The sequence below is a fragment of the Fundulus heteroclitus genome, chromosome 8 (genome assembly GCF_011125445.2).
Source record: "Fundulus heteroclitus isolate FHET01 chromosome 8, MU-UCD_Fhet_4.1, whole genome shotgun sequence".
In the NCBI taxonomy this organism is placed as follows: domain Eukaryota; kingdom Metazoa; phylum Chordata; class Actinopteri; order Cyprinodontiformes; family Fundulidae; genus Fundulus; species Fundulus heteroclitus.
In genome coordinates, this window is record NC_046368.1 from 13,711,075 (window position 1) to 13,724,319 (window position 13,245).

Genomic DNA, 13,245 nt, shown 5'->3' on the forward strand with positions numbered 1-13,245 from the left:
TTTCTCTGATGACCGAGCCGCAGTGTGTATGTGAGCCACGTGTCAAGGATTTGCTGCCACCGTTGCTACCAGGCTCTTCCACACTATATCCAGGGCCCAAATAAATTCCAGCAATCATTATAAACCGCCATAATCTAACTGGGGAAGTTTTGGGCATGCTAAATCACGCACAATGAAATATGGAAGTCTTGACACACCACATAATATATATATTATATTCTGCAAACATGTCACACTGCTTCGAGTGTATATTCAGCAACAACATATATCCCTGCAACATTTTGTGTCAAACTAGTAATCTGTCAGGAATACCATCTTTCATCCTCAAGACACTTGCTCATATATCTCTTCAACTAGCCACCATGTGCAGGGTCCAATCATAATCACCACAGGAACATCTGTCACTTTAGATCGCCTAAGGATCACAAAAGACTTTCCTGAAAGACTTCCAGCCATTTCTTATAGCCATCTCTGCAGGCCACAACTACACATTGGCTGTTGTTGCCTTGAGCAATGGTAAATGCTTTGCTGTGCCGGTATAAGCTGGCAGCAAGGCCATAACTCTTCAGAACAATGAAATTATTCAACACCTTACAGAGTGAAACTGCAGGTATATAGCTGAAAAGGTCTACAAAGATTAGCATTAACGCAACTAAATGACTTTCCACAGATCACAGATGTCTGACCAGACATACTTCTATGCAATCCTTTTGATCTGTGGATCAAAAAGTGTCAGGGTGCTCGATAAAACATCTGAGAGCTCTGATGAATATCATCATCGTGCTTCTGTTCTAAAACCATCCATGTTGTTTCAGCAGGCAGAGATCCGAGGCAACATCAGATACGGCGTCAGAGCAGGAGCTCAGCTAGCACACTGTAGTGGTGTGTAGGAAAATAGGAAGCTATGCTCTCAGTGTAATCCTAGGCAGCCAGGTAAATATAGCCTGTGGCAGCTTTGGGTTGGTCATGAGTGCCGCTCTGCTCGACCTTGCGCCATCCTACCTTTCCTCTCCTCAGAGGAGATGAAAAAAACCCAAGCACTGAAAGTGCAACCTGTGTTCATGGCTGTGCAGAAAACGTGTAAAATTTCTATGAATGTGGTATGGATACTTTCATATCATCCTACATTATTAAGTATTTAATTAAGTCATATTAAACAGCAAATTAAAATATTCATGCAATCTTAAAAGGATATTGTTTTTCCTAAAAGTAGTTGTAAATATAACTTGCCTGAGAAATTAATGTTTGTGTCATTACCTTCCGTTAAAGATTTGTACTAATACGCTTTCTTGGTAAATATGTCACATTGGATTATTATTATTATTATTATTATTATTATTATTAATAATAAACATACTCTTTAAGGCTCCTGCAGGTTTCAGTAAGTTAAATTTCATACCATCGAAGACCTTTTTCAAGGTTAACAATAAACTTTAAAACCTCCCTTTGAAATAAAGTAACAATGTGACTTACCTTAGTATGCTTACTTTCCAAATAATGTGTAATTAAATATAACAATTTAAGCAGCTTAAACATAACTTTGTCTATACTTATAAATTATATATACTTTTCATCTGGAGGCACTTTGTAAAGTGCCTTGAGATGAAATGTTTCATGATTTGGCGCTATATAAATAAAATTAAATTGAATTGAATTGAAATGTTTTTGGCATGTGACTTCAGTCCATTTACAGCAACAGCTTTGCTAGCTTACATGCCCTCACAACAAACTTCATGATGGTTGTTGTGAACAAGTTTTAGCCAACTACTGAAATCCCTGTTTTTAAGCCAGACCTTGTAAAATATGACATATGTTCATGGAAAAGAAGCTGATAGTGGATAACCAAAATAGTTTTGATTTTAAGTGCCCAAAGAATCTACAACTACCTAGTTTTTTTTTGGAGAAATACTTACTTGTCCTGTATCACGAATAGAGGTAATTTTACATTTTATGATACTGTGGTACTTTCAGGCAATTAAACCCATTTTTGGCCTGTTCCACCCCCACAGTAAAACTGTTAAACTGTTAGTTAAACTGTTTTACTGAAACATCGTTAGTTTATGTTTGCAGTCCAACTGTTTTTAAAATCATTGATATTTGCTTTTAGTTTCCATTTTATTTTATTTTGTTTCAGTTTTCCTACGTTTTACGCCAACAGTTTTTTTTGCTAGCTTTTATTCCGTTTTTATTTTCCAACGTTTTAATCATGTAAAACACTTTGCATTTTCCTTGTACTGAAATGTGTTGTACACATAAACTTGCCTTGCCTTACTTTGAGCTCCCCCTGGATAACAGAGCTCCGAACCCTAGCTACCTTCCAGAGGAAGCTCATTTCAGCCGCTTGTATCCAGGATCTCATTCTTTCAGTCATGATCCATACCGCATGACCATAGGTGAGGGTCAGAACATAGATGGACCCGTAAATCATGTCTTCACTGACCCAAAGGGGGCAATCCACCTTTTACCATGTAGTAAATAATATACCATTTGGCATGCTAGTTATCATAGTTTTCTTTTGATCTTTACAGTTTAATTAACAAAAAATATGATGGTAATAGCAGTAAATATTTACATAACTCAATATCTCAGTCTGCTATTATAACAAAGCTTGCCAGTTTGTCTAACATTTTTCGCAACATTGCATCCATGTATTCCAAATAAATTATATACCCCCTGATTAGTATTATTAGGAGTAGGAAAATCAATTTCTTGACATTATCCATTTTATATAAGGACACGATGGGTAGAAGTTTGGCTAATTTGTGTTGATAATCAGAAAGGTTACATAAAGGCTGAACAAGACACCTTTTCTGCACACAGTACTTCTCTAAAAACATGAAACAAAGAGAGCACACTCTGGCCATTATGAGATCGTTGGATCCATTTGGACTCAGCAGTTGTATGTAAGTGCAAGTCAGGAGGTAACAAATACATGCAAGAGCCTGGGGAGCTTTGTGTTATGCACTACAGTAAAAGCTCCATCTCTCAAGTAGAGAAGGGAAAGCCCAATCATGATCAGGGCTTACTTGAACATTTTCATCACCATTGTAAATGAATGGAGCAATTAGAATAATGGATAACTGGAATGCACCAGGCTTCTGTTGACAACAGGCCAAAAGCAAATCTAATATGATTAAATGGTGTACCTCCCCAAGGTGGAATTTTGATGTGGGTGCTTGAATTTTATATAAAATATGCAAAATCTACAGGGGACCAGTTCAACGGGTTGGTATATACGTTTGTTCATTCTAAAATCAGTTTTGATATGTGTCTGGAACCACTGTGCTGTTGGAACACCAAATGGTGTTCGTCTGACCCAAACTGTCACTCTCAAAATAAAGGGAATTGGTAATGGGGTTCAAACAACCCTGCCATGAATTGCTTGTACACCAGTTTTATGTATGCAATACACTCAGAAGGTGCCTAAAAAGAAATAATTCCTTGCTCCAAAATGGACACAATTAAACTGGACCGAAATTGGCAACTGCTTACAGGGACAATCTACATGTGCTCCGAAGAAACTATTGTGATCAGACAAGACACACATATCAGTTTATGTCTATATTTGATCCTTTATAGATAATGTTTTACCTTGTATAGAACATAGAAAGTAAATAATTACTCCAAATTTGTACATTTCTTGAGGTGAAAAAGACCACTTGAAGTTAATGTTGTATAATTATTCTGCCCTGAAAAAATGGCTCCAAAGCATTCCTACAGGCCCCTAATTACTATTACAATTCAGCCCATGGGGAGTGCGTGTGTAAACGTTTTATTAGCACTGTAACAAAAGGGCTACAAACGCACTTCAATTCATAATCATAGTTCATCCATCCATTCTCAAAACCCACTTATCCATGCAGGTTTGTGGGGAGGCTTGTGCCTATTTCCAATGGTGATTGGGCGAGAGATGGGTTACACCCTGGACAGGTTCCCAATCCTTCACAGGGCACCACTGACACATACTGAGCGAAGAACCAAGAACACACACTGATTAAAGCAATGGTCTGGTTTTTGGACTTTGGGAGGAAGTTGGAGTCCAAAGAGAGCCCGTGCATCGATGGGGAAAGCATGAAAAATCCCTGCAGAAAGATCCCAGGTCATGATTTGAATCCAGAAACTTCCTGCTGCTGTGCCACAGTACAGCCTTTGTTAAGTCACATCAAATACATTGTATGGATCTACTTTTCGCCGCATAGAAAACCGTGATGTGTTTACTCTGCCATGTTGATTGTGATCTCTGCCCGGACTGAAGGTTTTTGTGCCTAAAACCACAAAAGCTGTTTGAAGAGCTGAAATTTTTAGTCAGACTTCTACCTAAAACATCACTATTGGACAACAGTACACTAAGCATAATATTGAGTAAGCATAGACCAATATGAGCAAACATTTAAGAATTATGTCTGTTCCATGTTTTTTTTTTTTTTTTTACAGATGTGGAGACTGATAAACACATGACTGTAAACTCTTCTGCAGCTGAATGGTGTGGATTTCAGTCAGAAGATTTTTTTTCTCTGCCAGTATATCAGGGCTCTATCAGTTCAGGATTGTGACAGAAACATTAGTTAAAAGGGACAAGTAAGGAAGAGAGATCCCATGCTGCTGAGCATGATTTACATTGACTGGAGCTAATTAATATCCCTGAACACTAAGACCTGCACATGTCTCGTCTCCTCTTTGTCTCTTTGACTTTCCCATCCTTCAGGGCGCATATAGAAAAAAAAAATCTGTGAGAGAAGAAAGACTGATTCATGTTAAGATGCACAGTTGAAAGGTTTTGTTGCTGCCTGAAGTTTGGGTTAGGGAGGGAGACCAAATCAGAGCTGCATTTTTGCTTGGAGCGTTCCCCTATTGACATATTGAATGTGAATTAAACTTATGAAACCAAGCAGGTTTCATAAGTTTACTTTAAAAACAGACCAGCAACCTCTATTTTTCCTTTTTTGTTTACTGTTTCCACATTTTTTTATGTGGCAACCTCAGATATTTACGTATTTTACTGGAACTGAATCTAATAAACAAAGACACGGTTTTGGAGTGGGGTGAAGAAAACGGGAAATTGGGCATTGTTTTCTTCTTTTCTTTTGTAACAAAAAATCTCTAAAAGTGTGGCATGGATTTGTATTCAATCAAGTGTTATTTGGTATGTCTCTGTCAGACAAGCAGACACATACAATAGCAAAATCCTATCAAATCAGATAAATAGTTCAAACTCAAACTCAAGTCAGACCGGAAAGAGGTAATTTGTGAACAACGGTTTTTACCACAGATTCACAGTTATATTTAGTTTTGGTCTGGGTCATGTAATACGGAATATGCTTTAATCTGAACTGACTCCATTGCAGCTCTTGCTGACTGTTTAAGGCTGTTGTCATTTTGAAAGGTGAACTTTTATCTCTTTCTCAAGGTTTTTGCAAAAAATATTTTTTGTTTGTTCCAGACTGGCTCTGAATTCACCTCTGACCTGCTTGCCTTCCAAATGAAACACATCTCTCTACCATGTTCCGCTATAAGGATGATGTTCAGGATGATGAGGAGTTTTAGTTTTTTTTTTTAAACTAGTTTTCAGTTTTTTGGTCTTTTCTGACCAGAGCAGCTTTTTCTACTTGTTTGCTGTGTCCCTTATAGCAGGGGTTCCACTTTTCAGCCTGCAACGCCCAAAATAACAGTGCCTTCAACTGGCGACCCCCTTTTGATTGGGTGGGATATTTCTTTGGGGGAAGTTATTAGATTAACTCAGAATATTACAAGAATAAAGCAGGATTTTTATAAGAGCTCTTATGAAAAAGGGGCAGTCCTCCCTGAGCATTAAAATGAGGATTGTTGATCATCTTGTAAAGTTATACTTTGGTATCGGTTTCACAAATAAGGAAATACTGAATCTTTTTAGCATCATGACTGCCCGGGGGTCCTGACCTCCAGTTTCCGAACCCCTGCCTCATTGGGCTCATGCTAAACTGCAATGGGGATCTCATATATTTCTTTTAAAACTAACTTTCTTCTTAAGAAGCCCAGGAATAAAAAAAAAGGATTCCACAATTTGCAGTTTGAAAACCATGTATCATTTTACTTTTACCTTTTCAACACTTTATACTGATCAATCTGATAAAAGTCCAAAAGTACATATCGAATTGCTTGGTACATGACCAATACAAATAAAGGACATTAATTTTACATTTAACGGAGTAGGACCACAATGCTTTAAGGTAATACCTACTTAAATGTTTGTAAAAAGCTACATTTACCATACATATATCCAGGCCCCGAGCCTTCCTTGCATTACAGAGAAGGGCAGGAAGAAAAAGTGTAGCAGTTTTAATTTGGTACAATAGTTAGCTGTTTTCAAATCTTTGTGTTGAAGTTGTCAAAGTCTTTTAAGTACTTCTATTTAAAATTGTGACATATTTTAAGGCCACATCATGCCTCTGAGTTGTTTGTGTTAATTACTAAAAGTTTGTTAAAGCAAGTTGACTAAACTTGTGTTGTTTTACTCCTATATTGTTTACCTTTAGAATTTCAATCAGAATTTCAATTAAAGTCATCATAGTGGCATGTTCACTATTTTAATAATCACTCACCTTATCAATAGTTTTTGGAAACTTTTTATATATTTTAAATGTGAATAATAGCAGGTCTGGTCACTGGTTTTCTCACTTACAACTGGAATGCAGTCAAGTCATTTCTGAGATCCAACTTATGAAGACAAAGGACACAGGATTGCATGTTCCTATTGGCCCACGATTAACAAGGACAGACGCTTTATCACCATATTTTGTTTTATTTATCACAGAGAAAAGTGATGATGAAAAGTATTAAAAACTTCCTTTGTCTTTCTGCAGTGACAAATCTTTCATAGATCTTGTCTGTGCTTGCAGAAAGAGCATTACAACCACACAGAGCTGTAAATCAGCAGAGAGGCCAGTTTATTATGACAGCTACATCAGGTACTGCACTGATACTGGTAGAAAATATCTAGAATTTACAAGGTCTAGTTTTTATTTATTTTTACAACAACTTTTAATATAGATTTGGTGTAAGATACATGTTGCATCTAAAACAAATATATAATGCATTTATAAAGAACCAGATGACACATTTACGTCCCAAAAAGGCGCTGGGGATGAATTCCCTTGCTATGCAGTAAGTTCTTGTTGCAGATACTTCCCATAGACAAGGAGCTGGACACTTTTAGCTTCAGCTTTTTACCGGATAAACTGCCATGAGTAAAACAACATCCTCTGTAACACTGGACATACAACACATTCACTACAGTTTACATTGGTGCTTTGAACATATTTTTCCCCCATAAAAACGAACAATTAGCAGCAAAGGTTCTCGCCTTAATTTATACTAGGCAGCAGAAATTTCATGTTTCTGCTACCCCATCCAGAACAGAGCAGACTATCAAACTGGATTCTAACTCTGCCATTCAAGTACAAAGTCTGTCTTTGGTCAGATAATGCTAATTAATTCAACAGACAAAGTGGTTAATTAAAAATTGCACACAAGCATCATCAGCACTGTCTCTATCCCATGTCAACTAACCCATAATTCAGAGTTTATTTTTTTTGTGTATTTCCTGTGCTTTGCTGGCTGTGCATCATAAATGATCAAATGCTTCTCATTTGTTAAATCAGTTCTAAATCCTGCTTAAGTCAAACCTTTGATCATAGATATTATTTCAACCGGAAAAGGAAACACTGCGTTATAATTGCGTTGAATTACATCAATTATTTCATCTTCTTAGTTTCAGAAAAAAATAAGTTTCTCACTTTTTTTACAAGCCTTGGAATGGCAGCTGCACCCTCAGATTTTAGCATTCAGAACAAAAGATCCGTTTTATCCTGAGAGCCCGTAAATAAGAGAAAAATAGTCTGTGTTCTCTGAGTACCACAGCCTTTTCTGCAGATCCTCAGTACACTAAACTCTTTCCATTTGTCAGATATTGATTCATTTAGTGCAATTATGTCATCCATCTTGTCAAAGAACACTCGTTTGACACGTTGACGTGCATTTAACAGACACAATAAATACATAAACCCATGCTTTGTCTTTCATGGTGACACCACACTGTAAATCTTTGCACAGCCACTCCTGTGAACCTGCATCTGAAAACAGAATAAAACTGCATCCTGAATAGAAATTCTGATTGATCCACACACGAGCAGCCAACTTTTCTCAGAGATATCATTAAAAAAGCACCTAAACATGAGTGCACCACCCCAATAAAATCTTCACTTAGCAGGTCAGCAAGAGCAGTAGAGTTCACAGCAGGCATGAAATGTGGAGGTGAGCGAGAGCTTTTACACTTAACAGATATTATTCCATGTACCTAGTTTGTGAATGTGTTTTTAGATATATATCTATCAACATTTGCTAGACTTTTACTTTAAACAATTCCTGTAGCCCAAAAAGATGCACAAAAGCATTAAAACCGCATCTATTATTAGCCTGTACCTCCATCTTCCCCCTCCATTTTCTCCCAGTGAGAAGAAAAAAATGCAATATGGGGGAAGACAGCAAGTCTAACGGCAGAGCTTCTTGAGAGAGAGAAAGAGAGAGAGATAGAGAGTAGAGCTTGTTTGGGGTTTTATGCAAGGAAAAATATGTGTACATACATGTGCAAAACTGAATCTCATTAACATGGATTAGCTGCACCCACGGCAAGGGTTCTCAGGTAAAGCAAACAGATGACACAGTGTGGTTTTCAGCCAACAGCACGTTTAAGTCACAACCCCAGTAGTATTAAGAGCCTTTTCCCCCGATGGCTAAATATCTGACAGAGCAGACAAAACCTGCAGCAGAGCGTCAGTGCTTGACTGGTTATTCACACACACGCACATACACACACACACGCACATACACACACACACGCACACACACGCACGCACGCACGTACACACACGCACGCACCAGCTGAGGCTACAAATCCAACTGTGTAATTATACGTGTGTAATTGCATTCCGACCAATCATGCACAATGTTTGCATGGTGACAGAGCTTGTGAGCGGGCAAAGCGGCAGGTACGTTGGCAAAGATGGATATAAGGACATCGGCACCACCTGAACTGCCCGCCGGGGAGAGAACATCCGTACCTTGCGCCTGCGGTCCCTGGATCGATTCCTCTTTTTGATCTTCTCCTCCTCCTTCTCCCGCTGCTCCTGGGCGGCGGCCTCTGCGAGGTCCTTGGTCTTGCGGAGCTGCTTGGCAGCTTGCGCCATGGTGCCGCTGCTACTGCTGCCGCTGCTGCTGCTACTGCTGCTAAAGTCGCCGTCGCTCCAGCCCTCCTCACGTATGCGCTCCCACCAATTGTCCCTGTTTCCTCTTCCTGCGTCCCTCTGTCCCCAGAGCTTACCCCGTCACTTACTACCACCTCTTCCTCTGTGGCCGCCACGACATGTGTGCGTGCGTGTGCGTGCGCGCGTGTGACGAGGCAAGCAGATATGTTTTCTGTGTATGCAGATAATGTTGATCCTGCAGCAGCTACAAGACAGCACCCCCTCCCTCCCTGCCTCCACAAAAGGAGAGAGGATGCTCCGGCTAGTGGTGCTGATGCTGCTGCCTCATCCACTCAGCCACAGCACTGCACTGAACTGAGCTGCCTCCCCTCCCCCTGCTTTCTTCCCTGCCTTCCTCCCTTCTCTCTTTTCTCCTCCCTTCTGCTTGCAGAGACCAGTCACGCAGTTTTATGCTCAGCAGCACTGTGGGGATCCTGCTGCAGAGCTCTCTCCTCTCTGTCTGTCAAGCATCCTTTTCTACTCACGCCGCTCTGCGTCCTTGCTCCCTGTGCGAGACACTTCTCGTGCATGAGCTGTTGCTGCACATTGCACAAAAGTGAGGTGCGGTGGAAAAAAAGGGTGTCACAGACGCGGAATGCCTCCAAATAATTCCTCGTCTTCCCCGATTGTGAGCGTGATTCTCACCTCCTTCCTGGGAGCAGATGGAGAGAGGGAACAAATGGAGAAAAGGAGGTGTATATCACACATTGTGAGAGAGAATACGGCGATGAGTTTTTTTTTTATTTGTCTTAATCAGCTTGGTCAAGTGTTGGATATCTAATGTTATGTTGGCATGGAAACCGTGTCAGCCTGCTTCGTTAATTTTTTTTGTTAGTGCCAGAGGAAGGATGAAAAAAGGGGAAAACATGAATTGGTCATTAAAATTGCATGTCCTTCCCCTCCCTTTTTTGTCCCACCACTTACCATCATGTCAGGAAGACCCACATGGCCGTTTGATGCTGAAATTCGGTGGCCTGGAATCTAGAGCGAAGTATAAAATGACAGTAGCCTGCACAGATTTTAATGGCTAATTATGCACAGAAAGATTACATTTTGATTTCTCAACCGGTTAATTCTGATCTAGTATGAACATTTACAGCCAATACTTCAGAGATTTGTCTAATGATCATCGTGCATTTGCATTACGTGACGTAACACCGATTTCTATTCTCTGTTTTTAGATGCTATTCGTAGAGATTTTAAATTCTGTAAACTCTAACATCATAATGAAGCAAAGTATATCAACAACTTCCTTAAAACCGTTGTTGAACATGGAATTAGCAGTTTACAATAAAATGGGACGAGGATGTGTCTGTTTTTAGTATTTGCAATGATTTTTAAACAAGGGGCAATTTTTGTCCCCCATTGTTTTAGCTCTGAGTATTGATGGGCTGCTACGATGACTTAAACAGTCATATTTTGAATGTTATATATGGCGGATATATTTGTAGTCAAATTAGGAAGACAAAGCATATAAAAAAGCATATTAAAAACGTCTGAGGAATATGCTTTTCAATATTGTAGATTAGAATATTGTACATTGTAATATTGGTTTTAATGGTATTAAGATTATTTTTTTAATAGAGGGCTCAGTAGTGCTGATAATGATGTTAATATTTGTGATATCAGTGGTGGCCTGTCAATAGGGGGCATTCCATTCCATTTTGAGTTTACTAGGGGTTATTTTTATATAAGTCTAAGTTTATATTTTTGTTAATAGCAAAGGACGATGACCAGATGGGTGTGTACTGTATGTATGCTTTTAAACTTTTGGCTTCCATGTCATCTAATGCTAATCTTTAATTGCTTACCTAAACATCCTCCTCGGGGCACTGGTCTTTGCAGCAATCAGCGCTTTATGTGTAATTTTCCATCCAAACAGATGAACTCACCTGTCAGCCAAAGTCACCACCACTGGCAGCTCAGATGCACAGGAGCGAATGTCGCTCAAATATACGGATACAAACAGATGAGTCAGACTACAACAAGACAGGAGAGAACGGCGCAACAAAAGAGCATTTGGACAATTATTTACAAAATAATAATTTCACAATGCTTTTGCTGGCATTTCGATCACACTGATCAGGCTTAAAATTCCAGCAGCAATAGAGATGTTTTGTCGGCCAGGGACGATTTACAACATGCTTTTGTTACAAAACATTCTCCTCAATTTTTGTCCACGTAAAATGTTTTATTGACAATTTGTTACTTTAAATTAATTTTGTTATTTCATGGCGCTTTATTGTGGCAACCATTTAAACCAGGTGTTTCTGTGAACAGCTTGACGTAAGGCTCCCAGAAATTGTGATCTTGTGGTTGCTATGTCAATGCTATGTCAAAACAACGTCTATTAATGATAGATTTACAGAAGCATTTTTTTTGCAAATTTCTTAAAACTTGCAAAACACTGTTTTAGGTAAAACCTTCTTAAAGTTGTGGAGTAGAGAAACGCAATGTTTTAATGCACTGCAGATATGTGAGGTGATAAACTCGGTGATGTTAGATCAATGACCAGTGAATTGAATGCATGAACTTACTGATATAACAAATCTATATCTATCAACAGACATAAAAGCACTGACAACCTTCAGGCCAGAACTACTGGAGGACTTCCTGAACATGTTTTATTCAGATTCCATGTCCCCGAGAGAAATTATCCCACAGGTGTGGATTGACTTGGACTCTTGCCTTTGCCGGACGTTCCCAGCTCAACCCTAACAACCTGTTTGGGTTTACCGGGTGTGTCCGACAGCCTCCCCGGTCACCGGATCCTAGTCACCTGAAATTCTGGGTTGAGTTTAATATAAATAATTTTTATAGTTGTAGATTGAAACAATTGCCTCATGTTATAAAACAAAACAAGCAGTAAAGCAAGTCAAAAAGTAACAATAAAAAAAAATGCCCTGCTTGTAAATTCTTTAGCAAACCTCAACGATGCGCAGAGTGCAATCAACACACAGCTGTTTGATCCCAATTAAAGCCAAAGATATTACATACAAAGCTTATCAGAATCAATGCTTGATTAATGCCCGTTGCATAACCTACCATCATTATCCATAGATCATGTGTCATTATAAAAGTAAAAGGAGCATTTCTGATGCTTGGAGTTTGCTGCAAAACATTCAAAGGAAAGTTGCAAGGTCGTCCTTGCGGTTTAATGTTTTACTTACAAAAAATGTGTAAGAGACAATCAAACAAAACCCAACAGTGTTCTGCCCTCACTGAAGAGTTATGTTTGGCCAGCTGACACGTTTGCCAGCTCAAAGTTGCAATATTTATCTTCAGCATGCCATGCTCTACACCTTTAAGTAGATTAAGGGGATGCCAGTGAATGGTGTCTGATGATTTACTGCTGTTGAAAGCTTGAAAGTAGACTGCGTCGGCTTTTTAAGCGTCATTCTCTGTATTACTGCACCACCCGGTGGCAAAAGGCTGCCGCTGCTGTGGTTTGTTAAACTATCACACATAAAAAAAACTGTTCTCGGGTTACTATCCATCCATCCATCGTATTCCTCTTATCCGAGGTCAGGTTGCCGGGGTAGCAGCTTCAGTAGGGAGGCCCAGACATCCCTCTCCCCGGCCACTTGGGCCAGCTCCTCCGGGGGCACCCCAAGGCGTTCCCAGGCCAGCAGGGAGACATAGTCCCTCCAGCGTGTCCTGGGTCTTCCCCTGGGCCTCCTCCCGGTGGGACGTGCCCGGAACACCTCACCAGGGAGGCGTCCAGGAGGCATCCTGACCAGATGCCCGAGCCACCTCAACTGGCTCCTCTCGACGTGGAGGAGCAGCGGCTCTACTCGGAGTCCTCCCCGGATGACTGAGCTCCTCACCCTATCTCTAAGGGAGAGCCCAGACACACTACGGAGAAAACTCATTTCAGCCGCTTGTATCTGGGATCTCGTTCTTTCGGTCACGACCCAAAGCTCATGACCATAGATGAGGGTAGGAACGTAGATCGACTGGTAAATCG

General features: G+C 39.8%; 1 protein-coding gene across 8 annotated transcripts in view; it reads right to left on the bottom strand.

Annotated features, from left to right (window-relative positions):
• LOC105930973 (ankyrin-1) overlaps positions 1-9,886 on the bottom strand; it is a 104,674-nt gene extending 94,788 nt beyond the window's left edge. For 4 of the 8 annotated variants that reach the window (XM_036140142.1, XM_036140145.1, XM_036140144.1 and 1 more), the window contains exon 1: positions 9,096-9,884. In XM_036140142.1, coding sequence (XP_035996035.1) covers positions 9,096-9,221 — 126 coding nt within the window. In that variant the 5' untranslated portion in view covers positions 9,222-9,884. Of the gene's footprint in view, positions 1-9,095 lie in introns of all 8 variants that reach the window. The other 4 variants (XM_036140143.1, XM_021319950.2, XM_036140146.1 and 1 more) reach the window with 2 other exon arrangements.
• Positions 9,887-13,245: the final 3,359 nt, after the last annotated feature.